This window comes from Bombyx mori, chromosome 6, assembly GCF_030269925.1.
Source record: "Bombyx mori chromosome 6, ASM3026992v2".
NCBI lineage: Eukaryota > Metazoa > Arthropoda > Insecta > Lepidoptera > Bombycidae > Bombyx > Bombyx mori.
In genome coordinates, this window is record NC_085112.1 from 10641577 (window position 1) to 10669573 (window position 27997).

At 36.1% G+C, this 27997-nt stretch overlaps 2 protein-coding genes across 2 annotated transcripts in view; one reads left to right on the top strand and one right to left on the bottom strand.

The window, feature by feature from the left end:
* The window catches only part of LOC101741207 (suppressor of lurcher protein 1), a 338026-nt gene that overhangs the window by 173355 nt on the left and 136674 nt on the right, over positions 1-27997 (top strand). The window lies entirely within an intron of this gene.
* On the bottom strand, positions 317-16068 carry LOC101741062 (myosin regulatory light chain, smooth muscle). The gene is made up of 6 exons (XM_012689969.4): positions 15953-16068; positions 15687-15793; positions 13135-13273; positions 11595-11714; positions 7193-7329; positions 317-576 (listed from the first exon to the last, which is right to left on the bottom strand). The coding sequence occupies exons 1-6, from the start codon at positions 15977-15979 to the stop codon at positions 405-407; spliced, it is 702 nt and encodes a 233-aa protein (XP_012545423.1). The 5' UTR covers positions 15980-16068; the 3' UTR covers positions 317-404.

Below are 27997 nucleotides of genomic sequence, written 5' to 3' on the forward strand. Positions count from 1 at the left end.
ATGTTTAATTTATTTTTCAAGCGAGGTTTTGAAAGAATATTAATGTTTCAATGCTGGTAACGACGTATCCCAGCATTGCCTTTGGGCGAAATTCCATCTGCCAATTCTATAAATACAATAGAAAAGTTAAACTGTTATTCATTATTTTTATTCTTATCATTTCACTGATCTATACTTCAATATCTATCAATAGTCTTTTCAATATGATCATTATTTCATTATTTTTTTATATATTTTAACTTCCATATCCTTGCTAAAGGTATTCAAACTGTAATTATTATAAAATCGTGATTACTTGTATAAAATAAGTAAGTAATTTCTTTCCAATATTAATATTTCATTTTATTTTTTGAATTAAACAAACAATCTGATTGATTTGATAAGCAAAATTATTCGGTATTAATTTATTGATCTCTCGGCTTATTTGGCTTGCGAAGGCCACTCAACTGACTACAAAACCGTATATAATCTATCATGGTGCCGTCTTCTTTTTGGACTATCGGTGCCTCGTCTAAAGCGTAGTCTGCTTCCTTTGCGGTGAAGCGATCGCCCCAGGTCATGAGATCGTGTCGGATTCTGAAAAAATAACCAAAGCGTACAATGAGAGACCATGTTGACCCTAAATTACAAAATAAGTGACGGGGTTCGTATTTGTGGGCATCGGTAACAATGTAAAAGCAAGTGGACCGTGAATTCGTCCACCTATAAAAAAGCAATAAAACGGACTTGATGGTGTAATTAAATTTCAGTTGTTTTTTGCTGTTGGGGCTTGATTGCTTACGTAGAATATGTAATAGGATACGATATTTTGTTTCGTTATGAAGGCAGAAGAGCATAAGGCACATCAATGGATATCAGCAATTTCAAGGACACAGTCATGCCATGCGGTAAGCAGCGGCTTGGTTCTGCCCCAGGCATTGCTGAAGTCCATGGGCGACAGTAACCACTCACCATCAGGAGGGCCGTATGCTCGTCTGCCTACAAGGGTAATAAAAAAAAAAGTCCTACTACTCTCAGCTCCCTTTAACTCTAGATTTACTGGTGGTAAAGTATCTCTGAGCCGGCACGGGTACCGTCATTTTGCTTATTTCTGCCGTAAAGCAGCAATGCGTTTCGGTTTGAAGGGAAAAGCAGCCGTTGTGCTGTAAAAACTGAGACTTAGTACTCATGTTCAAGGTGGGTGGCGCATTTACGTTGTGGATGTCTATGGACTCCGGTAACCGCTTAACTCATGTATACTCGTTGACCTATGTAAGCAATAAAATAAAAAAATTTAATGAGAAAAATGGAGGGAAATTTGTTATAAAGCTATATAAGTATTGTAGAAATTTGTTATAAAGTCGTGTGGTGCATGGCAGAAATAGGTCCTGAAAACGTACTACGGATAAGGGCCTTCAATATTAAAAAAAGTCTAAAACACAAAATTCTCGAAAATTATACACAGAACAAAAAAAAATACACAAATAAGAATGACAAGAAAAGATCCGAATGACAAAACAACTAGAGATGGTTTCAAGTGAGACTTCGCAATTAGCGTGAAAGACGTGATTAATGATTCTGGAGCACTGAAAAGATGATGTAGGCTAGACATTTATTCATCGCGTCGAAGAATTATGACTTCAGAAAGTTCACAAATAGCCTTCTTTCGAGAGTTGAATATTATTTGCATTTGAAAGAGACGCAGGATAATTTGTATGGAATTGTCAAATGTCTGACTTTTAAATTACACGCTTCGGATTCTATTTTGTGTTTAATGGTTATTGTAATATATACAATACACAAAATCATATTTAAATTGTATATGTAAAGCTTGTGCTTCCTTTTTTGGAAAAGCCCAAATTACCTCAAACCATTTTTACGTACTATGTCCAAATAAAGAAACAAACATTAATTTTTCAATCGTTGGTTACAATTGCTATGATTTTTCATAATTTAATTGTGCCGTAAAAACAACTGACTGAAAATTAAATAAAACCAAATTCTCGGACCTTGGCCATTGATAAATCATTTTGTGCGTCTAATTGTAATCATTTTATAAGTAGTCGAAATACGTGTTAAAGAAAAAAGGTGTTCCAAAGCTAATCTAATTAGAAGTAATATCATTTAACAAAAAAACTTGCTGCTACCGCACTCCGTTGAATCACATAGTCGCCTTTAACGACGTCTATGGACAGACATATGGTTGTGCTATTTTAAGACACCATAACCAAAATAAGTTATTGATAAATAAATAATTAAATTAGCCTGTTCCGCTTGTTCCGTCCTGTTCATATTATTCGAAGTATGAATTCTTATCAGCTGCGTTCAAGATAATAAACGTAAACATACCCTTAAAATTGTACTAGTATTAATATGGGCAACGTACAAACCGGCTAACTCTGTAAGCATCCCTTAGTCTCGTACAGATTAGATAAGTTTCTCGAGTCTCGCCGTTTAGTAATTAGGAAGCGACATATTATAATTAAATCCTACTCACAGCAGGTCTTTGATATTAGTTTTCCTCGAATTAATTATGGATTTCGATTTTTCCTTTCCATTTTTCCCATCTTTTAACACGTTTAAGAAAGTGTAACAAAAGAAGAGCATTGACTGAATGAAAAAAAAAACATCTTCCAGTAATTGAAGTTATTGAAAAAATCGAAAAATTTCAAATATCTTGAAATTGGTTTTTTTTTAATACAACAACGCAATAGTTTCGTTTTCATAGAATTGAGAAATAATAAGCGTGCCAACACGATGTTAATATGTTCTTTGTTTGAACATACTATAATATTATTTTTAATTTGACAAGCAGTCGTTCTTTTTAGTGGGGCATTGACCCGAAATCCAGGGTGAACCTCTACGTACTCGCCTCATATGTATTGTTTTAAAAGCACAACCAAAAAGGTCGTATATTTTTCGCCATTGAACGGAACACATTGAATTCGGGTGAAATCTTTAAAAATCAACACATGCTAGGAACTGGTAAGTCAAAGCCAGACAAGAATGAGTTGTTAGTGTGTTGAGTGCAATTTATACGAATCAACTCAACAACTATATAAAAACGTCGCTAATTACACATCGTAAATAACATTACATACCCGATCCGGTGGACCGAATGGTAAACAGTCGACGTCGCCCTAAACACGTCATTACGGATCCTCCCAATCAATTAACGATGCTTTTTGGGCCTAAAGACCGGTAACCGTCCTCGCCGAGCCCGTCGCCTGCGACGAAGAGCTCGACGAGTAAGTTAAACTATAGACACACACAGCCCACTGAGTTTCTCGCCGGATCTTCTCAGTGCATCGCTTTTCCGATCCAGTGGTAGATTCTGCGAAGCACTGCTCTTGCTAAGGCTAGCGTTAGCAACATTCCCGGTTTGAGCCCCGTGAGCTCATCTACTAGCTCGGTGAATCTTATATTATTTTCCTACCTGTTCTTAGGTAGGAAAAAAAGTAAATAACAAAAGGGAAAATGAATCGTAAAAGTATTTTAACATATATAAGCTTTAATTATATTAGTGAAATCCGAAGAATATCCCTTACCTATCAGTAAAGTTATTTTTGACTCCAGTATCGATAATTTTGAATATTTATTAGTAAATCGGCGCTATCCTAAGATAAAAAATCAATCCGCACACTAACAGTGAAACTTCGATACCTCTCAACAAAAAATAAGGGCGGACCTTTGACCGTACGTAGGCTAGGGTAGTAGGTAAACAAAATAACAAGCATTTTTGATGAAGATACAGTAAGCTAGAAAGAACTTGGGTCTAGCTGTCAATCGAAAAGGTAAATAAGAGTTTGCTTATTTATGAGAGATAATTTCACAATATTAGATTGTATGTAATATTTAAAAACATTTAAGTTTTCGGTTTCATTGTTAGGGATAGTTCCGTCATCTTTATTATACGAACACGACTACTGACCACCGGACCGTAGACCATCCAATCCATACTCTCTGAAAGCACTGCGCTCATCCGCAGCTCATTTCCACAGGCACTATTATGTCCTTTTTTCCCGGTGCTTTGTGAGCGCTATGAAATGTCCTTCGTTAAACGAGATTTTAAAGTCTCTAGAAATCAAGAATCAATATGGTGATCGCTCATCAACATATAGGCTGTATGCTCGGCCTTAAGGCAATAAACGTAAAATATAAGCGATTAACCCATAACATATTACAAGACCCAAGTTTCTGACTTTAAAAATTGTGTCGCAAAATCCGCGTTTATTTCCAAAAATAATAAAATTATAGGGAATATTATGAACCTTCACTGGTTTCAGGCTAGTAATATTGATGTGATTAGTCATTTGTTCTAATTTAAAAAGGAAGATACTAAAATTGCGTCCTTAAATTCTCTGTGACTGATGTGTGAGCGCTTGACGGATGGAGTTCTAGAACTCTACTGCCTATCTAAGTCAATAAAAACATCAAAGAAGGCATTATTAGTCTGCTCATACGATTAAAACTCGACGATGTGTGTTGAACTTCCCTAATCCTTTACGGATATTAAACAAGTTTCCTTATTTCCGCCGTTAGCTAATTAACAACGATGTATAATACCTAGACTGCAAAGATGTTCTGTTTTTTGTTCGTACTATTGAAACAAGCACATAAAATCTACACGTTAAATTATTATGAAATTTCATTATATTCATAATGTTCGGAACACCAATATTGAGAAGGGACTGCGAGCATTTTGAAGTCTTTGAAATTTGTGCAGTTTTATTAATTTCTATTTCTACCCTATTTATCCTATTTAACTGTATGCCAGAACACAGTTGAGCCACTACTTACCGCTAACGACTTTTTCCAAAAATCATTCTAAGAAGATCATATTATAGTACTCTGAAACACGGAGATAGAATAAGGAGCAATGATTTCAATTTCTTTGATTGATTTGTTTGGACTCTGCCCCATTGGTAAAAGAAGATGATGAGATCATCTCAACCAAATTCCATAAAGAACTAATTATGGTATTAGAAACAATACAAGTACAAAAAGACAGGACAAAAGTCTCTCTGTTGACTAAAGGATTCACGATCCGTGAGACTAGTATTATCGATAATCCGAAGAACCATTTTCTGAGTAGAGTCAAACGAAAATACTTGGCACTAGCTTAGAAACGGGAGCAGTCCTCCATGCCAAGCTGAGTGGAACTTTGGAGGAAATTATATTAGGCCAGAAATGTTGTTTCTATCTTATCTATCTTCTATATATAAGTATAAAAATGAATTGCTGTTTGTTAGTCTCGCTAAAACTCGAGAACGGCTGGACCGATTAGGCTAATTTTGGTCTTAAATTATTTGTGCAAGTCCAGAGAAGGTTTAAAAGGTAGATAAATATGAAAATTCTCGGAATTAAACAAAAATCCCCCGTCGGACGGATTCGTTTTGTTTGTTTTAAGTTTATTTTATACAAAAGTTTAGGTATTTTATTTATCGATAGAGGCACTACGAAGTCTGCCGGGTCAGATAGTCGCTGATAAATGTAAGCCTATAAAAATTTCAACATGTAGTTTCGTATTATTCAAAACGGAATAGACCGTTGTGATTTCCGAAAAGGACAACAGCCCCAAGGCGAGGCTTCTCACAATCGAGATAAGATAAACAGTACGGAATGCTTATAATGTAAACACAAGATTTTGGGTCAGTCCATAAGTGTAAAGAGATGTGTTGGTGTTTATACTGTTTATGGAGAACTTATGAACTATATATCTATATTTGAGAATGGATGACCTGGTGTAAATGATATTTAAAGAATGGAAGATGCCCAAATATCAAAACGCAACCATCAATACTTAAAAGCGACTTCTAATAATGTGTAATTTGTGGCCTTTGGGCAGATACCACTATATTTGAGTCGTCTATTATCAAAGGTGGCAATCTGTGCATTTGGACAAAAGTTTCTTATTGATATGTCAATACATATTGATTTGAATATAATCGTCTCCTTCAAAGAATACGGTTCAAAACCTGCATTAAATAAAGGTTAATACTTAACCTGTTATTTATCTAAGATGTCGTTCCGAAGAGTTTTGTGACTGCCAATGGAATACAAAGTCAATAATTCGTTTTTCTAATTTACCAATCATTGTCCAAAAGTCAGATTGCCGGCTTTGATAATAGTCGACTCATTTCGTACATAAATCACGAAGCAGTTATAAATTGCGGTTTGAGTTTAGAGATAATCGTTGTGCCATATACGAGTATGTACCTCTTACCTCAAGGTGGTGAAATGAATATTATGATATTTTTTCTTCTTTTTATTGCTTAGATAGTTGGACGAGCTCACGGCCCAACTGGTATTAAGTGGTTACCGGAGCCCATAGACAATTACAAGGTAAATGCCGCCACCTACCTTGAGATATGAGTTCTAAGGTCTCCGTTTTTACAGTACAACGGCTGCTCCACCATTCAAACCGAAACGCATTGCTGCTTCACGGCAGAAATAGGCAGGATGGTGGTACCTGCTCGTGCGGTCTCACAAGATGTACTACCACCAGTAATAATGCAAATTATAATTTTACGGGTTTCATTTTTGTTACACGATGCTATTCCTTCACCGTGGAAGACAATTGTGAACATTTGTTAAGTATGTATTTCATTATAAAAATTAGTACCTGCCTGCGGGATTCGAACACCGGCGCGGCGCATCGCAAGATACGAATACATCGAACGTCTTAACCTTTAGGCCACGATGACTTCAACTGTCTGCTACGATGACTGTTTAGATCATATTAGCACTAGCAGACTTAGCTGGTACAAGCGCTAATAAGCGACGTCGTTACTTAGAGTAAATACAGGTAGCCCTTCCATAACACTGCAGATACGTGTCTACAAAGTTCCGTGTTGTGCAAAACCGTCTCATATAAAGCTAGAAGCCGGGAGAGTAATTTTTTTGAATGAAACATCTCAACTATGCATTTATGTATTATTTTACCGATTATACATATAAAATAAGCAGTAAAATTTTGGTTATTCCCATATATTGTGTGTTTATAATGCATAAAGTAATTTTTTAAATATATTTTTAACATAAATCTCGTTACCGTAGAAGAACCGTGTTATGAGAGGGTTTTTGAAAAAAGAATCGTCTTACAGTGGTACCGTGTTGTAAAATACCGTGTAATAAGTAAGTTACCTGTAAAGAAAAAACTAACGATGCTATATGTAAAAATATGATAAAAGATGTTCCGATAGAATCTTACCTTTCTTCTGAAATGAGTCCTGTATTATTTGGATCCCACCGTGACAAAGCAGCTACAAGCGTCTCTTCGGAATCGAGTTCTAAAGTTTTGTATCCAAGTAGATTAACAAAACCATCGAAGTCCAAGGGGCTTGGTGCCTGCATATCGGAAAGAATATTAAGGTATTATTTATATAAAACTCTTGAGGATAAATTAGAGATACGTTATGCTGTAATATTTCATTTCTATTATGCAATGTTTTTCTCAACGACTAGCTGACCCGGTAAACTTCGTAGTGGCTCAATCGATAAATAAAAGACCTAAACTTTTGTATAAAATAAACAAAAGAAATCGGTCCGACGGAGGACACATCAAAGGAAAAACAAAAATGTTATTTTTACTTAATTCCGAGCATTTTAATATTTATCTATCTTTTAAACCTTCTCTGGACTTCCACAAATAATTCAAGACCAACATTAGCCAAATCGGTTCAGTCGTTCTCGAATTTTAGCGTAACTAACGAACAGCAATTCATTTTTATATATAGAAAGATTAAATGTTACATACTTATATGTAGATGTTGATGTTCAGAATTATAAATGCGACATCGGCGACAATGCGAGAACAAAAAAAAAAAACAATTATATCCTTATAGGTTAATTCGATCCAATTAGATACAAACAAGGGGTTGCTTCCTTTATTCAAAACATATTTCAAAATATGTAGAACAAAAAATTAGTGATCGCAGGAAGGCTGGCAGATGTGAAACATTTATATTATTTTGTCAGGTACAGATAGATGAAAGGATAGTTCACGACATGAAACTCATGCGGCATAGTGAAAAGTAAAATTAATATTAAGAAACAGTCACTTGCGCATGACGACGCGTCGCGACACCATACACACTACTACTTATAGCCTGCACATATTATTATTATTATGTATATGTACTATAATAAACGCACTCCATGGTATGCGTCGCCACGCTGGCAATCGGTTTTACGTACGGCTATAGATGTTTCATATCAAACTGCAATAACTTTTACAGTTGAAAACCCTGATATTCTTGTAGTAGGTCGTAGGTAGGTTGCTTGGAAAAAGTGGAAGTGGGCCGGTCACATATACCATCGCACTGACAATCGGTGGGGCACAAAAGTACTGGAGTGGAGACCTCGTACTGGAAGTCGTAACGTGGGCAGACAGCCAAAGAGGTGGACCGATGACGTGTCAAAGTGGTTGGTAGAGACTGGCTGAGAAAGGCAAGAGACCGAAGAGAATGGGGTGCATTCGAAGAGACCTACACTCAGTATTGGCCGGACATGGGTCGAAGAAGAGATGTCTTAGGTAGAAATTCGATCCACATGGCCTAAAAAAAAGGAAGAGTTTTCTTTGTTTAAATTGCAGCGGACGCTCATAATAATTTGTGCATATCATAAGAGTATTGCGCTTTGAATTAAGTTTTCGTCCATTTATGATGAATACTAAAAAAGCACTTCGTTGGTCACTATTATTAATAAAATTTAACGACTTTGAAAGCAAACTAATTTTCGTACAATAATATTATTAAAATAATAAACAGATGTGTTATAAAGTTAAATTTTAGAACTTCTCGGAAGCTGTTGCCAAAAAATATTTACCTGATTTAATACATGCATGCAAGGAGCCAATCTAAATTTATAAAGGACATAAAGCTTAGGTCAGTTAAAAAATTAATTTGCGACCCCGCTCTACAGCGCAGAGTTCCAAGCTACATGAAATATTGAACAAAAAAAAACCGCGCTCAGAAGTCGTAAATTAGCGCCAACTTTTGATTTTGTTACCGCGAGAAAGGTTAACTACATAAATGTTAACAGGGCTCAGTTCTCAGTGAACCCTCGTTAAAATAAATTGGATTGTGTTATCTGATGTGTAACAGCTAATTTTAATATGGAATTTAAATATTTTGCCAAACAGAGCGTAACGGCTCGGCAATTATTTTTCACCGGAAAGGGTTGATCTGTATGGGAATTTATCTTATTGTCATTCTTTGATCCCTAGTTCGAATAAGCATTATACATTAGGTTTTTAAGATGTATCGACATGCAAATTGGGGTATTGTACATGCCGTTTTATGTACACGAGATTTGGAATGGGTTTTACCGTATTTTTTACCAAACCTGTTAATACTTGGAACATTTGCACAAATAACAAAAAGAGGCTTAATTCATCGTAGTTCTTACCACCGATATATTTTTAGTACATAAACAACCAATTTTTTTTGGCATTTTGTGTACTAAAAATAATGAGTGAATGTACTTTTTCACAGCAGAGCACGTTCCAAGCAGTTTTAATATCCATAAGCTCTTCCGAACTCTCTACATTCGACTATTAGGTCCTTAATAAGAGCGATCCCTGGCAGCGTCAAAGGATCACGGATCAGCTCTATTCCAAAGTTCTTCGCTTATGTGGAATTAAATGAAAAGTTCCCCTCGGTTGATTTGCAAGTATCACTGCAAGTTGTAGTACTTTAGTTTTGCGATGTAATGGAAATAAGTTTTGCTCGTTCGGTATATTCGTAACAAAATTTCGGTTTTTGGTCATTCAAAAGGTAATGTTTTACTTTCGGGTATATGATGGCCAGAAATTTAATTGCTGATGGGGTATCTTGTGAGTAAGCACGGGTAGGCACCACCACTCTATTTCTGCCGTGAATCAGTAATGCGTTTATGTTTTGTTGTACTGTAAAAACCGAGACCTTAGAACGAATGCTTTGTTGTTGATGTTGTAAGCAAAAAAAACGTATTATCATATTTTCGATGCATAAAAGAATATCACTATAATTGACGATTGCGAAATTTTGTATTTACATAAAGTTTTTTATTTTAATTCTGTATTGAAACGAAGTTCCTTATGGGACGATGCGGAGGGGTACCCTAACCGGGAAAAAACGTCCGTAACGTAAGATTTTTATTAGTAACGCACACAGTGTACGACTTAACTTTGTAATAACGTACAAAAAATAACATATTTTTTTATCACTCATTGATCACGGTCTCGGAGCGTTCGTTTGCGCAATACACTAACTCTTATGCAAACAACCGTGAATGAAGTGTACCACAACAAGTTCGCACGTTACCGAATGACCGTGGGTTGTTGCGAAACCTCCAGTTTTATTTTCTTTATACCTCCCATAAAACTTAAAATTAATATTTTTATAATAAGGAACTTCGTTCCGGTGTCCCACGACACCAAACATTTTTAGATAGATATATTTAGAACGTCATTGTCGGTATTATATTCGTTCACATCTAGGGGATGTGATTAAAAATTAAATTAGCACCAACTATAAAATAGAGCACGAAGTTCAACTATGAAACTAAAGCGGGTCCACAACTAATTCGAACCGTTTTCACATACGATAGTCAATACATATCGATGCCAGCTGGCTAATTGAGTATGCATTGAAAATTTATGTGCAAGATGTGTATATTAGCATCGCAGTGTTTGTGCAGATTCTGGTCTAGGGGTTTCGTGTGCATGAAATATTTATTTAAACGAGAACTTGGTAATGTTGTGTTCAAATTGTATCAGCTGTTTTTATATATTCATTAGTCATATTAAGTTAATTATTATTCTAAAGGATCACGAGATGTGATTTTTGCCATTTCATTTAAATCATTTTTATTTTTTTAATATTTTTTCCAATTTTTTTCCTTATAATGCTCTCGAATATAGAAAAAAAAAATTGAAACTAAAGAAAAATTGTGTAATTGAATTTTTTCATGCTATTGAAACTTCCTATCAAGTTTTTCATGTAAATTTAATGATATTTAAAATAAACAATATAGATTTCCAATCTATTTTCCAGATAAGAGCTTTAATTCTAAATACATGTAAAGGAAGTCTTATTCCTTTCTTTAAATTGAACTATGTCACGCATGCGCTGTCGACATGTGCTAGAACGTCCGCGCACGTGTTGTAAAGTCGAGAAGCCTTGACAGAGAAACAATATGACATTTCGTAAAATTTTAATAAAATTAATTTCTATTTAGATAACTACAAGATTATAAAATAAAACTTTAAATGTCGTTTCTTTGTTCTTTCAGGTTAGTGTTAGTGTTATAATGTGATAATGTAATATGGTACGTAAGATAACTTGATTAAAACTTATAAAATAAATCTTTGTTCTTTCAAAGCAACACATTGAAGTTTTTATTTTAACAATACAACATTACTTATATAAGTAGCTTAATAATCTTATATACATATAAAAACACACACACACATAAACTTTAGCACATTGGCACGTCATTTGAAGCTGATTTTTCTCTTTAAATAATTTAATTTGAGTTCACAAAATAAAATGCTGTCGGTGCTATAAGATTAAGATGTGTATCCTAGTCCAATATATTTTCTTAAGCGAAATTAAAACAAGAACTCTCACCTCAGCTAACATGCTTCGAATAGCCTGGTCATCTATCTTGTCTCCAAGACTAACCAGGGTTCCACGTAGGTCGTTGTAATCAATACACCCGTCTCCATTTAAATCGAACAGCAAAAATGCCTATGAAAAAATGATGTTACAAAACGACAATAATTCCAATTCTTAAAAAGAAAAAAAAAGAACAAGACAAAACGAATGATAGGAAAAATAAATCAATGATTTAGCGTGTTCTTAACAATGAATTAATGCTTTTCTTGTTCCCTTTGTAGACGGGAAAGCATACGACCCTTTTTTATGATTGAGGATTTACTGGTGGCTCGGAGGCCTTTCCAGTTTCACAAGGACAGATGGGTGAGCAAGGGCTCAGCCAGAAGGGGCAGGATTTGCTAACAGCTACCCGAGCGCCTCCAAGGGAGACCTAAAACTCAAGAGTAGCTGCTTCGCGAATGAATTTGTTACCGAATCGGAATCACAATCCGCTGAGAAGATCCGGCGAGAAACTCAACGGGCTGATGTTTAGGTTAGGTTGCAGGTTGACGAGTATGGTTGCCGGGGTCTCTACTCCTAGTGTTAGAGCAGAAGGCGTTGCCTTATCGAAGTAAGCATACGACCCACCTGATGGTGAGTGGTTATGAACTTCAACAATACGAAGGGTACAGCAAAGCCGCTGCCTGCCTTGTCAAAATGATCGAGTTCATATTCAAATTATAAATAGAAAATAAGTACTGAAACTTATTGGTTCAGTCGAATTGAACGAAACAAAATTTGATATTATAACACTATTATTAATTTTTTATTTAAAATTCAGATTATAACGAAATATAAATGAATTAATAGCTCAACGGAATCATCGTATTAGACGAGATTGTTACTGTGAAAGTACAAAAAACGAACTGTCGTAAATTCAACAGTTGACTAAACATATCGCTATTTATTCCGTATGTAAGGAAAAAGACAGTTCTTTTTTTATGATTCCACATGCTCGCAGGCACAGACAACTAAAACACACACACAGAGTGACATTGAAAATTAGAGGCCGTTAGTTTTCAACTTAATTTAAAATGCCTTAGCCAGGAGCCTCATGAAATATCAAGATAGTTTGCTTATTTGTTATCTGAAACAGATTTTGCAACCCATACACATTGCAACTAGAATTTTGCCATCCACTTTAAGACATGAAGCCAAATTTTATTGAATAACGGCTTCCCTTTAAGCCGACTTTGTGGTTGTTTAGGAGTAGAAATAAGGATTGTGGTACCTACCGTTTCGGACTTACAATATGCCCTATAGACAGCGAATAGATAAATATTGCAGGAACTATGACACATAAATGTATTAATTTAACTAGAGACCAAAAATAATATTGAAATAATTTAAATCCAAATTTTAAATCCACTTTCCAATCTATCTATAACTTTCTAATAAAATTCAATTTTTTTTTATCTAAACATTCTTACAAAACTATCGAAATAACCCTCAACGTTATAAATTCAAAGCCTTTAAAATTCTATGTTCCCTCAAATAAAATGAATTCTCAAACCTCTTTTAGTTCAAAGAGTTTATTCTCGTCTATCTCGGCTAAGACGTTGGAAGGTATGGATAGTGCTTCACGAGCTCTGGAAGCCGATCGAGATCTGGCCTGCACCGGCAAATCCAGACCGCTATCCGATAATATGGAACTGCAAATAAAATTTTTAGTATTCAGTAAATTGCTAAATCTCCATTGCTTTCTATTTAATGTTTAATGTTCATACTAAATTTAATACAGTACGAAATATTATTTAACAAGTGTATTTGTTAAGTCGTTTCCCTTGTATATTTATCCAGTAGCAATATCATGCCGAAGGTAAATAGAACGGGAATGACGCACGTTGTGAAATAAGGACGACAATTGTACTTGTATTGTCAATTTTACAACTAAACTACAATCAAACTGTAACGCATGACTGCTTCGCATCAGAAATAGGCAGAGTGGTGGTAAACGCCCGTTTGTATTTACAATATGTACACTCTGACAATAGTGTTTAAACAATTTTAAACTTTTTGCAGCTTTTATTTGAATAACACACTTTTATTCTTTCATCGTAACGATTGTTCGAGAAGATGTGTAAAATAAGTATAAGCTTTTTTTTTATTAGTACCTGCTTACGATGTTTGAGTACCAATGTAGTCGCATAGCTACTTAGGGCACCTTATCGTGCAGATCACGATGAGTTTTTAATAAAGCACGAGAAAATAAGATTGGAATTCGAAGAAGTAAGGAAAGAAGGAAGCAACAAAGATGTACTAAGGATATTAATAATACGGCAGGGTGATGGGAATGGGACAGTAGAGCCTTTTTGACCGAGTTTCGTGTCAATGAGAACTTTTTTATAGTGCAACAACACCGTGGCTTTATTCCAGCGCAGGATAAGAAGTGATGATGTCTAGAAAACTTTTAATGCAATGAAATCTGCTTTAGTAATAGGCGATGTGAAGGTAAAGAAGAGATCGGAATTAAAATAATAATTATTAGAGGCCAGTTAGTGCCATGTTCAAACTTCAACAGTTAACAAACACCTTTATCATTTATGACCAAGAAAACTGTACTGAGGTGAAAGCGTCGAAAATTGAAAAATAATAATAATAAAATTTCTACGACCTGAAATTAAATTGTTACGGACCGGCTAAGCGACTTTTGATCTTTTACAAATTTGTTCTCCATCGTCCTATAAATAAAAGAATCGATTTAAAATTTCACAGCCAGCGTTACTGATAGAAGAAAATGAAATTTACTTCCCGCCTCCGATATTGTCTTTTGATCTTGCCAAACTAAGTTTACGTAGAAAATTTTCAAACGACACTTGATTCGGCAGCTTCCCGATAAATAAAACTGTCATAAAAACGTGGCTTCAGTTTACTACAGTAATTTGTTTTTATAACGCCTTTTCAATTATTTATCTATCTATATCTATATATATAGAAAAATGAATTGCTGTTCGTTAGTCTCGCTAAAACTCCAGAACGGCTTGACCGATTTGGTTAATTTTGGTAATGAATCTGGTCATTGTGGAAGTCCAGAGAAGGTTTAAAAGGTAGATAAATATGAAAATTCTCGGAATTAAATGAAAATAACAATTTTGTTTTGCCTTTGATGTGTCCCCCATCGGACGGATTCCTTTTGTTTGTTTTAAGTTTATTCTATACAAAACTAGGCTTTTTATGTATCGTTTGAGGCACTACAAAGTCTGCCGGGTCAGCTAGTTTCCCAATAAAAACTTTTATAATGTCGGAACAGCCCCCCGTCGGAAATTAAAATTACGAACAAAATAATGGAATTACCATATGAACGATAATCATAGCTACACGAACAGCTTCTAATAAAAAATCCCCGAGTCGTCATTAGTAGGTTCCTGAACGCATAACTATTTACAGGGTGGCATTATGTTAGTACAGAAATATCATTTTATATGCCTCTTTACTAGACGCTCATTATTTATTTGGAAGTACTATTTTTATCGGATTGTTGATTTTGTGGTTTGGCCTCTGACTACTGTACTATTTGGCCCATATTCGCTAAAGGATCGTAGTTTTGGGTTAAGATTTTAAGATATTGCACATGCAGGATTTGGATAAACTTATTCTCGTTAAGACAAATCTAACTTTTGGCTTTTCGATTTGAACGTTAATTATTGTGTTGAATACATTAATATTTTTTATATTATTTTTTTATTGCTTAGATGGGTGGACGAGCTCACAGCCCACCTGGTGTTAAACGGTTACCGGAGCCCATAGACATGTAGAACGTAAATGCGCCACCCATCTTGAGATATAAGTTCTAAGGTCTCAGTATAGTTACAACGGCCGCCTCACCCTTCAAACCGAAACGAATTACTGGTTGACGGCAGAAGTAGGCAGGGTGGTGGTACCTACCCGCGCGGACTCACAAGAGGTCCTACCACCAATAATACGTCCAGGCCAGTCACGGCCTAGTCTTAATGTTTGCTTTTATCCACTTCAACATAATATCTTACATACATACGTAGGGGTACTGGCAGCTACGGTTTGATGTTCTGACTATCGAGTAATAGAATAAGAGTGTTCATAACTCACTCCGAGGTAGACACTGATTGGAGTAGATTTTCTTTGAATTCCTTTATTTCGTCCCGAGCGGGATCCGTTTCGGGGCGGCTGCGGCGACGTTCTCCTTTAGCCTTCGCCTGAAAACAATATGAGGTTTTCAGATATCGCTATAAAAAGCATACAAAAAAAAAAAATTCTGATTATACCTTTTTGTTGATTTTTTTAAGGGATTTTATGACCTGGTAACTAAGACCTTTTAGTCATGTCTTATTTTAATTTACATTCTTATTTGTTACCTTTTTTGTTGATACGTCATTGTCCATTTTGAACGTAATATATTTGAAAGGTGACGCGCTTTATCTCCGGTAGTTCGTATTGCGACTGACCACCGTAGTGCATGGATTAAAACTGCACATTCGTAAAGTCAACTTACGTTTTCCGTCAAGAATAATTATTTATTTCGGACGGATGCTCGGAGATCGCGAGATTAGTCGACATTTAGTTTAAGTAATTAATCTTTGGGCCGAAACCGTTCTAAGATTTCCAGGTCAGTGGATTGTCGGTGCCGCGTTTACACATTTCCAGTCGCTTGACTATGAAAAGCGGCTGCTTCTGAGTGTTGCGGCTTATGTTTTGAATACAGTAAGACGGTTCACGAAATTTGTCTCAGTACGAATTTCGGGAGCATGGTTTTCGCTTCATATTTGTTTAACATTTGGTATTTCGTTTATTATTATTCAGCAGTTCTGACATTTGTGGGATATGGTTTTTAATTTTGAATAGCATTAATTAATCGTGATAGTTGTTTCTTGTATTTGTTATTATGAAACATGTGTGGCACTCGGGGACTGCCGCGGTAAAGCTATTACATAACATTTTTATCAACTTATGCAATTATAATTAGACAATAATAATTGAATATTAAAGCAATAATAAAATAAGACCACGCTATATTGTGTACCACGCTGTACAATGTTTATAACATTAACAAAAGCAAAACATTAACTGTCCCCTTCACGCTCATAAGCTACACCGCGCGAGAGAGAGATGGGCAGACTTTTCATGATGCGCATGCAGTGCGACGTCACGCCGCGCGCTTATTCACAAACACTACACAAGCGCAACGTGTGATTGTGTTGAACGCGAGCTACATGGTAGGCAGAGTGGGGGTGTTAGGTTTTATTTTGATTACGGAATTTCTTGATTCGGTCGCCGCGCTCAGAGCCCGCAAAGCAAAGCAAAGCTATGCAATATCTTAAAAGTTTCTTAGCATACATGTTTTATACATTTTATTTCTTATACATTTGAATCCCTGCTTTTTCATGCTTGAACAAAAAATCGAGCTCACGGTTCACCTGGTGCAGTTATTGGGGCCCATACACATACATACATATATCACAACGTGCATGCCATTACCCATCAAGAGACTTTCACTCTCAGCTGTGTTATAGTGTTATCGTGTTTATACGAGAACGAATTACTGCTTCGAGTCAGAAATAAGGTAGGCGGCGGTACCTCCCGGGAGGGCTCACAACACCAGTATTGACGAAAATTAATCTTTTTTCGAGTTCGATTTTACACCCATGCGCTTATTTTTCCATCACGGAAGTCATTCCCGAGTTTATTCTAAAAAAAATTTATTGCCCATGTAGACAAACGAGCATACGGCCCACCTGATGGTGAGTAGTTACCGTCGCCCATGGACTTCAGCAATGCCAGGGGCAATACCAAGCCGCTGCCTACCGAGCCAAGCCGCTGCCTACCGCACGCATTTCATAATGGCATAACCGCGTTGCTTGCTCAGCTTAAAAACATAACTCTGTTACTAATACCTAAGTATGCCAAATCCACCTAGATAATACTGAAGCATAAAAGTTTCCTCGTATAAGCCAAGTTCTTTATTGCTAATAAATTAATATGATTTAAAATTGTAATATAAGTAACTAGCGGCTCGCTCCGGCTCCGCTCGGGGCTTTAACAAAAATTTCAACGATATTTGACGTTGTTTTATTTTTTTAAATAAAAGAACGCTTATTGCATTATAACTATAAAAGTTAAAAAGATACTATCGCGACACTTTTTGTAAATAATAATGTGTTCTACAAAATCGTAGTACATTATTTTATTCTATCATCAATAGTTTTCACAGGGCACGCTATGTAAAGAATATTTTAGGTAATTTTTTTACACCTTGGGTTGCATTATTAGAGTTTTAGTAAGGATCCCAAATTTTTTTTTTCAAAAAAGATTATAGCCTATGTCACTCGGGAATAGTGTAGCTTCCAAACAGTGAAAGAATTTTTCAAATCGGTTCAGTAGTTTCGGAGCCTATTCAATACAAACAAACAAACAAATATTTCCTCTTTACAATATTAGCATAGATACGCATTTCGTTAAAAAAATTAAAAACATAACTATGTTACTAATACCTAAGTATTCCAAATTCACCAAGATAATATTGAAGCGTAAAAGCTTCCTGCTATAAGCAAAGTTCTTTATTGCTAATAAATTAATATAATTTAAAATAGTAATATATCTTCGAGTACCTACTTAATACCTCACAGAAAATGTTGAGTGACGATACGTTTACTGCAGATGTGACGAAGCGAAATTTTAATGGAGTCTGTCACTCCGAACATTGCTTTACGAGTCGATGCTTTACGATTTTCAACGTTAAATCATATTTTATGACATTGAAATTCTTTTGGTACGCAGTAGTATACGATCACACTGAAAGTTTATCAGAAAAATTTATTACTCTCGCAAGCCGATGAACACACGCTCAATTTTTATTGCGCCGGTTGAATAGACGACCTCAAGACTAACCTAATATGAAGTGATTACAGGAGCCTTTAGATTAACAACGTGAATGCCACTGCTTGGTCATAAAGTTGAATATCATCATCACCGTCGACAGCTCACACTCGACCTTTGGTGGATATAGACGCTACTGAATATGGCAGTTCACGTGGCCAGCCCAATGCATTAATTCTATAAGCTACCTCGGTGATTTTAGTTCTGTCTCATAACCTTATTTCGGATTTCGTCCTTAGAAGAAACCTAAGCATACTCGTTCTAAAGCTCACTGAGTCACCTTGAAGTGTCTTATTAGCCTTTTTTTTTAAAAGCTAGTCCTTGCCTTGGACCCATATATCATGACTGGTAAGGCGCACTGATTTTCGAATTCAGAATTGGTGACGAGGAGAATCGGCCTCATTTTCGGAACGGTGCCCGATCTGACTGTAATGTACTCTTGGTTTATCCCTCACGCACATTTTTCTACCCAACTATAGTCTAACCTAGGGAGATCTATCTGTTCTTGAGCAAATTCCCGTAGATGATGATTTGATAAGGGTTTTATTTCTCTACTACCATTAACAAAAAGTCTCAATTCCTTTGGCTAAAATTTCTCTTATCTTTACTTGCCCGCTTCGCTGGGCATTTAAAGTTAACATTATTATTTATTGTCATTATTATTAGGGAGTCCAACACTCATATAAATATTGGCCTATCTATTAAGTACATGTATTTTCTAAATGGATACCAAGTTTCAAGTCAATCGGATGCATGGTTCAGTAGTTATAACGGAACATTCGTAAAAACCACTGTAGATTTATACATTAGTATAGATTAATTAATTTATTTAGTCCAAACTATTTTCGGTATTGTGCATAAAATAAGTGCATTCAACTAAAGTGTTACTTCGTTTATTTTGATAATTAAATGTGTTAAGCAGAGTCCAAGGACCGAAGAAACCATTTCTCATAAATGTCTTGTGATTTATAAGATTTGTATCTAAAATACATGACAGTTTTGTGGCATAAACAGGTCGGTGGCTAATTGTAGATTTTCGTGAAGTATGTGTAGTCAGTCAGATTTATACTGAGCTTAATGACTCACGACCATTTATTTATATTTCTATAATAAAACAAACACTTTGGTTATATACACACACATGTACATATACAATTGCTTCATCATCTTTGTTAGAAATTCGTCACTGAAAACCTAAAGAAGCTAACTCACTTATTAGGATTGTTCAAGTATTCTTGAACATTCCCTCGTGTCGTTTCACGTAATTGACCCATTAACTACCGCTTAGAGGTCTATGTCGACTGCTGTTATTTTGACTAGCCATTTCAGTTAGAACCTCTAAATTCGTACAAGTATCAATTCGCTTTACAAATGTAATGCATAATGTAAGACGCGAGGAGGTCTGTTTAAAGCGGTCGCATTCAGTTTCAAGACGAAGACTCATTATCGTTCACAAAGGATTGTATTCGATTTACATTACAACGTATTGCGCGTGCCATTATTGTTCTAACGTTCGCGTGTGTTAATTAATCAATGTATTCATTACATTGGTTAGCTTCCAAGCCTCTGTTTTTTTTTATTGTCGCATCTAAAGATCTAATTTCTAACTAAATGACTTGTAGTTAAAATGCTCCCAACTAGGTACATGTTCATGTAAATTCGACTAAGAGTACTTATTGTTTCACCTGAAATTAATATTCTGCTGTATAATGAAAATAATTTTAATTGTACTCTGCTAGAAAGTGATACAGAAGGGTTTTCAGAGCCCTCAGCATTGAGGAATACGACGCAAGGAGGAGGAGCGTTTTATAAACTCTTTCCTCTTTAACCTTTTTTTTATTGCCCGTGTATGCAGCTGAGCATACGGCCCACCTGATGGTGAGTGGTTATCGTCGATCATGGACGTCAGCAATGCCAGGTGCAGAGCCAAACCGCTGCCTACTGTTTAATACTCTCCACAAGCCACGTTTGATGAAGGATATGTCAAAGCGCTTGGAACACACCGTGGAAGGGAGCTCAATCCAAAGCCATGATGGTACTTGACAAAAAATATCTCTGGAAACGCACTGTGGATGAACGTAGTGGCTCCAGGTAGTATGGATGAACTCTACTCCGATGTCGGGCGGTGCGATGGTAAAGACGAGACGATGGTATCATCTCGAACAATTCCTCAGAGAACTCTTGCAGAAAACTAATATTAAAGAGTAATCCTAGTTCAATAATCTTGTTGAATGCTCTTTAATAGACTCGATTTTAATACGTACATAGCATACATCACTTAACCGATTCAGGCCACACATTCAGGTCGCGACAGCTGCGTATAATTTCTATTTCAATTGAACATTATGGTACAGGCGATTTTGATATGTTAACGAGTTTTTGTGGCGTGTTGAGTGCATAAGTTAGTTTCGGTTTAATTAAAAAATAATGAAACAGTATCCTCCGTTACAAACACGAGAAAAAGGCAAATGATAATCTAAATGTGTCGATGTTAAGATTCTATTTAATTAATCTATAGTAATTGATATTAATCCCATATATTTTTAATTTTTTTTTTATTATTTAGATGGGTGGACGAGTTCACAGCCCACCTGGTGTTAAGTGGTTATTGGAGCCCATAGACATCTACAACGTAAATGCGCCACCCACCTTGAGATATAAGTTCTAAGATCTCAGTATAGTTACAACGGCTGCCCTACCCTTCAGACCGAAACGCATTACTGCTTCACGGTAGAAATAGGCAGGGCAGTGGGACCTACCCGCGCGGACTCAAGAGGTCCTACCACCAGTAATAAGTATAATATTTGATTTAATTAAAGTTATAATTTGGCTTATTTATAGTCGAATTTCATTATTACTAAATTCCACAGAATATGACAGGAAAAATAATGGTTTTCTCTAAAAATAACATGCACATAAATATAGTTTTCTAGTATCTACTGAACTAGTTTCAGTGTCTTTATAAGTATTCAGTTTCCTCAAATCTGATACACAATATCTAATGTTTCGTTCTAATGAAAGCTCCAAAAACCAATATTTGAATACTCCTTCGTTCTAAAGCAAATATCGTTCCGTATGCGAGTCAATGTTTTATTTCATGGCCCTAATATTGGAACGATATGTATTGGCGGAGATGGATTACTCGCTCCAATTATGCAAAAGGTTGAATAGGGGAAATCGAACATCAATATTTGCTGACTTTTCCGTGAATTTCAATGTCGATGTTGCCGCTCCGATGAATTATTGAACAATACATTACATTATATTGACTTATATTTTTGATGAAACATCCAGAAGAACGTAACTTTCCGAAGTTAAGATAATAATCAAGCTAAAATTCAAGAGAGTCGTGAATTTATTTTATGGGCGTTCTTAGTGATCAGACCTGAAATGCTTCTGATGTATTAAACATTATTAAATGTTATGTAATGAAATTCAAACTTATTAAAGCAGTCTCTACAGTTTTTATTTATTTTTACTTCATACAACTACTTTCACATCCCGCCATTTCAACTCCCCGCTGCATGCAATCTCGCCGACAACCCTATTTGGGATTTGGAGGCGAAGGCACTCGGCACCGATTTTGCGTGGCGCTTTGAACTTCACGACAAGGGAAAGCCGCGTCACAACTGGGGCAGCGCTATACCCTTGTCGCAAAAGAGGCCCAGACTTATCGCAGTCGACGTTATGACTACGTTGCTTGGCCGCGTCGAAACCTGGAAGGAGATGTTCGACATCTGCGAGTTCACCATCTCGCTGCGAGCCCACAATCTTGCAGAAGGAGGCAACGAAACGAGAAAGTGAGAACTCATCCCTCTACCGATCCGTTGTAGCCGAGCCGGAATCTGAAAAGGGCTTTCGCTTGACTTCGACACTTGTACTAGGCTGCCAAACTTCATCCTCGTTGAAGGTTACGTGGCAACCGAGGGTGCGGGGCCACGCGAACCTTTAGCAGAATCTAGGGCGCTGCCTGATAGCAGTTCCGTGGAACTGCTGTGTATCACACTTTCGACCCGGGAGGCTGTTTATTTCTTTTTTTTTTGTGTGTCTGGAAGAAATTTTGAGGGATATACGTGAGACCGTTACCTAATCCAAAATCAATTCACTAAGTTGCAATTTCATTCTTCATGTTTTTTGGAACGAAGTTCCTTATGGGACGATGCGGAGGGGTACCCTAACCGGGAAAAAACGTCCGTAACGTAAGATTTTTTTCTCTATTTAGTTTGTTATCAACATATGTCGCTGCACGTAAATTCAACAATTCGTGAATCGCGGTGACGAGATTTTACACAGTTGATGAGGCGTTCTCGTATTTCTCTTGCTAAATCATACCTACCTGGCGTAGCGGGACACCGTTATATGCAGGCTGTTCCCCACGGGCGAGGCTGCTCCATTACACTGCGGAGTGGTTGACTTTTATCTTTGATTTTTATCTTTATCAATAAAGAAATTATAATAAAAAATGTATACCCGAATAATTATTTTCTTTATACCTCGAATAGAACTTAAAATTAATACTTTTATAATATGGAACTTCGTTCCTATCCGATGTCCCACGATACCACACATCTTTTTTAATTAATAAACACAAGAAATATAAATTGAATTGACATTTGTGAACGTAAGCACTGAACTTCCTCTGACCTGCAATTCGTGGACCTTATTTAGTGCTATTTCAAAGATATATGTCGCAGTTAAACGCCACAGTTGTCCGTGCTTCGTCACACACACACACACACACACGTAGCTACAGCACACCCGACTATTTCTGCTACAAAGTTTACCTGAAACTTCAAGCGAAGTTAAACATGGCTCTCCAATTCAACGGCGCGCGAGAATTCCGACTTATTTTAACTGATTTTCGGCTCTGAATTTGATGTAAAGATCGTTATCCAACTCAAAAAAACTTTTAATGGTCTAGGCGAAAATAGTCACTCTTGACGAATAAAAAGGCGGAAAAATCTTGTATTTTTATTTTTTTATCGCGTACATGATTGAACGAGCTCACGGCCCACCTGCTATTGATGGTTACCGGAGTATATGGACATCACAATGTGAATGCCGCCTCCCATCTTGAGACAGCTTAAACTTGAATTCTAAGGTGCAATAGCTGGCCAAGTCATTCAAACCAGAATGCACGACTACTTCACGGCAAAAATAGGTGGAAAAGTTGTACCTACTAGTGCTGTTTCACAACATTCCCTACCGTAAGTAATAAAAAATGAAGGGATAAATGAAGATAAATATAGATAAGAGTTAAATGAAAATAAGTCCTTTTTGTTTTTTATGTCTACGTGTTTCTGCCTCAACGGGCATATAGAATGGGCTGCTTGTCCGAGAGATCACAATTTCGAAACAGAGTTGTTTCCAATTTATGTTTGTCAATATCAAAATGTTTTCAATTTTTCTGAAAACAATAGCCATGTCGAATATCTCTATCAAATATATTGACCCCGACTTGGAATACTGTGTTACAGTAAACAAGATCCTTAACGTATTTTTTGTATCTTCGATTTGTGTTTATTAGTTATTCGCGATCTGTATTAAATAACAATGAATTTACGTTGACAATGGCACAAGCAGGGGTAGCATTATAACCACTGTCTATATTGATACCGTGAACAAATAAAAAGTGTATAAGTATAGTATAAGATCGACATAAAACAAGCGTAGAACAATTTACCTCAGCCCAAATAATTCTCCTCCTTCCTATTTTATAACAACACAACAAAGGCTTAATGTAGAACTGTTTGAGGCGGCCGCTCTCGTGGGCGCAATTTCTCCTGACTCGACAACCAGAGACGGCGATTACTCTATTTTAGTAATCCCAATGCGCGAATTTAATCTTTGTTCTTTCCCCGCTTTCTACACTATTCGCAGTTCATTAATCGGGATGCCCCGTTTTAATTAATGATTATTTTTCTGGTTAAGTTTCTTTAGTGCGATATTATTTTGAAAATGTGTTCATCAGAGCGCATAGAACTAATGGATTTAATGCTTCTATTGGGATATTACTATGGCTCCATAGTAGACAGGATACCTTTGACAGCAAATAGATTTCGCGTAGGAATTTGTGTCCTCAATTCTAAACCAGTATAGTTGATTTTTTCAATTTTACTTTTAAAACTTTGATTTGTATAACAGTTTATTTTATCACTGAATTGAACTAGTTCGCGGAGTCTTAGGGATTTTGCTGAATTTCTTCGAATACCCTAACTGCTTTGGAGGCAGAACTTAGCAACCGCTTCCTTTGTGAGTCTGAGAGTAAGCGGGGATGTCTTTAAATCTACAGTAAGACAAAGTTTCGGAATCTTGCCAACGTTAACCGGTTTCGATTGATTTAAAGTAACTACAAGTATTAGCGAACAGCTCAAAATTTTGGATAACTTTTAGTATAAGATTTAGAACATTTACAAGGTTCGATTCGATCTTTTTTTTATTTTCTAAATACAATTTTCTAAAAACATAATATATCATGGCATTTTGGTATAATTTGAAAACAGTTATGTTAATTTAAGCTTATGTACTTCAAGATCCATGTAATTTGATAATTCGCATTATGGGTATGCCAAACTATGTTCGACAACCATTAGTCAGACACAACTAGAACAATAATCAAACACAATTACAAACGTCGGGATAACAAAAGAAAAAGCTATTATATTTCCAGTGGCCACGGAGCGAAGCTTTTAGCCTGTGTCAGTATGTCAACAGCAATAAATTGTTGGTAACGAGAGAAGTTCAGTTGATGAGCTCATTTCATCCATAGGCCACTGGGGTATGTTCAATCACAATATAAAAAGTTCGCCACTTGTCCTTTTGATGGTATCGATAATTGTACTACCTTATCCATTTTATCTATAACAAATGAGTGAGTTTTGGGTTTGAATGTAGCCAACGCTTAATCAGAATGTTTTAGTGCCAATGAAGATGAACCTGTCTAAGGTGGGTAGGATTGCTCGAGGAGGATTCAAGGACCACAGCAAACTAGAACTAAAGACTTCTGAATAAGAACGTGCCGTAGACATTCTAGAAAAAAACTCGGTTTTAGAAAATGAGCATGAACTCTGCTTCGGCGAGTGTTTTAGTAATAAAATAGAGATAATGGTGGTCATTTGAATAATTACTCCCCTTGGAGCATTTTGCCAAGCATATAAAGTGTATTTATAGTGTGTGGTACAACAAATAGAATTGTTTGAATAATATTAGTACCTAAATAATAATGAACCGAGCTTAATCTCCGAAGAGTGAACTAGTACTTAAGAGGATTTAGTTGCAAGCATCTTATGTTCAAATAATAATAAATATTAAGTAATAAAATGGTTTTTACATAGAACAAGGTGCTAAGCCAAATCATTTATATTTTTAGGTAATACAATTATGTTGAACATTTGGATGAATCCTATGGATAAATTGTTACTGAAACATTCATCATCTTAGTGGATATCGGTTTCTTTAGATGCTTTTCCTTCCTATATCTTTCACAAAATTCAATATAATTCAATTAAAGAAATTGAAAAGTAAAGGTACAGGCGGATATGGAGAAGAATAACCTCACCTAGAAGGATGCCGAAGACCTGGCAAAGTGGAGGGGTTTAAGTAGGAAAGTAGACCCTGGCACTAGACCGGGAAAGCGCTAGGAAGAAGGAGAAGAAGAAAGAAATTTATAAGTGTATTTCAGATTATTTCATGGGCTTGAATTACTTTATTAATTGTTATAAAAACCAAACTAGCACTTCAGTAAGGTGTCACGTGTTATTAAATTTCGAACAAGTTTTCAACATTACGGGTTAATAAAAACAGCACGGTGACATTTTCAAATGTATTCATTGTACAGTACAGTGATTGACAACACTACAGAAATCATCCACTAAATTTAATTGACAGATGTTTTCCAAAACCATTCTCCTTCTACTCTCTAAGCAAAGAGGAAGAAAACAGTTTATATCTAACGTGAACAGACGCTAAATATCCGTTGTTTAATATCGACTACCTTACTTGCTTCATTTGTACCAATTTTATATTCTTCACATATCTTCTTTTTTTTATTGTTTAGATGGGTGGAAGAACTCACAGCCCACCTGGTGTTAAGTGGTTACCGAGGCCCATAGACATTTACGTCGTAAATGCGCCACTCACCTTGAGATATAAGATCTAAGATCTCAAGTATAGTTACAACGGCTGCCCTACCCTTCAAACAGAAACGCATTACTGCTTCACGGTAGAAATAGGCAGAGTGGTTGTACCTACCCGTGCGGACTCACAAGAGGTTCTACCGCCAGTATCAAGACCGGTGGGTACTAGAGACTCAAACTTATATATGTTTATAGATCATGCACATCCAGACAAAGAGCAAACAAACTTGTTCATAATAAAATGTTTGCCTGATGTGGGAATCTAACCTACGACCCTCAATGCAACAGTCAAAGCTACGGCAGTACAGTAGGCAGCGACTTGGCTCTGCCCCTGGCATTGCTGATGTCCATGGGCGACGGTAACCACTCACCATCAGGTGGGCCGTATGCCCGTCTGCCTACAAAGGCAATACAAAAAAAAAAAAAAAAAACAACTTACTACTACATCACCGATTCAGTCAAAGGTCGCGAGTGACATTTACCGCTTGCGATATAAGCTCATCTGTCTTGAATAAACAAACCCAAAGCTGGTTGAAGTGTTGGTGAATGCAGGGACTTTTTTTTGGCATTTTTTATAGTAAATTGTACCTCACGACAGGCTATTTCCAGCTCCCGTCTTATTTAGTATTCATAAGCGGCATTACGATCTCGAGCCCTCGAGATATTGTTTAGGAATATTGATAAAACAAAAATGACACTGTTTTTTACTTACCTTTCCACTTTTATAATTTAAAATACTTCTGGGATATTTTTACGTAGTCGGATGCTTTTAGGCATTGAGTTTGACACGAAAAAACGTCCAAGAAAATCTGACTTCATTTTCCTAGAAAGTATTTACGGTTTTCTCCAGGGACGCTACACTCGGGTAAACTAACTAGTGACTAGACCAGAGAAATGTTTACAAACAATTAATTTTCTGAGATTGAGAAGAAAAATTTACTCAATTTACCAAAGTGAGTTGACGTGTGATTGAAAAAATTAAGTATGGATACTGGATGGATACTGGATACTGGTTATTTCAAATTTACAGTGAATTTAGCGTCGAGTTCGAAGACACGAAATACGGAGAATTCTTACTTTTTGTTTTAATTTATACAGTTTTTCAACCGAAAAGCTATGCTTAATATCTGTATATAAATAGAAAATGAAAAAATAGTACCTTGCTGTACCTCTGTTTCTCAACCGATGATATTTTTTTGCTTGATTAAAATGTTACGAGTAAAAATTTGCTTGGGAGCGTTTTTTTTTTCCGTCTTTACAAGTTCAATTAAAAAAATGTAAATAACAAAACAAAAGAGTAACGGTAATACAATGAATCTAAAATAGAAATCTTGAGGTGACAGTGGCTATGGGTAAATTTCAATTACTTTTTTTTCGAACTGGGGGCCGAAC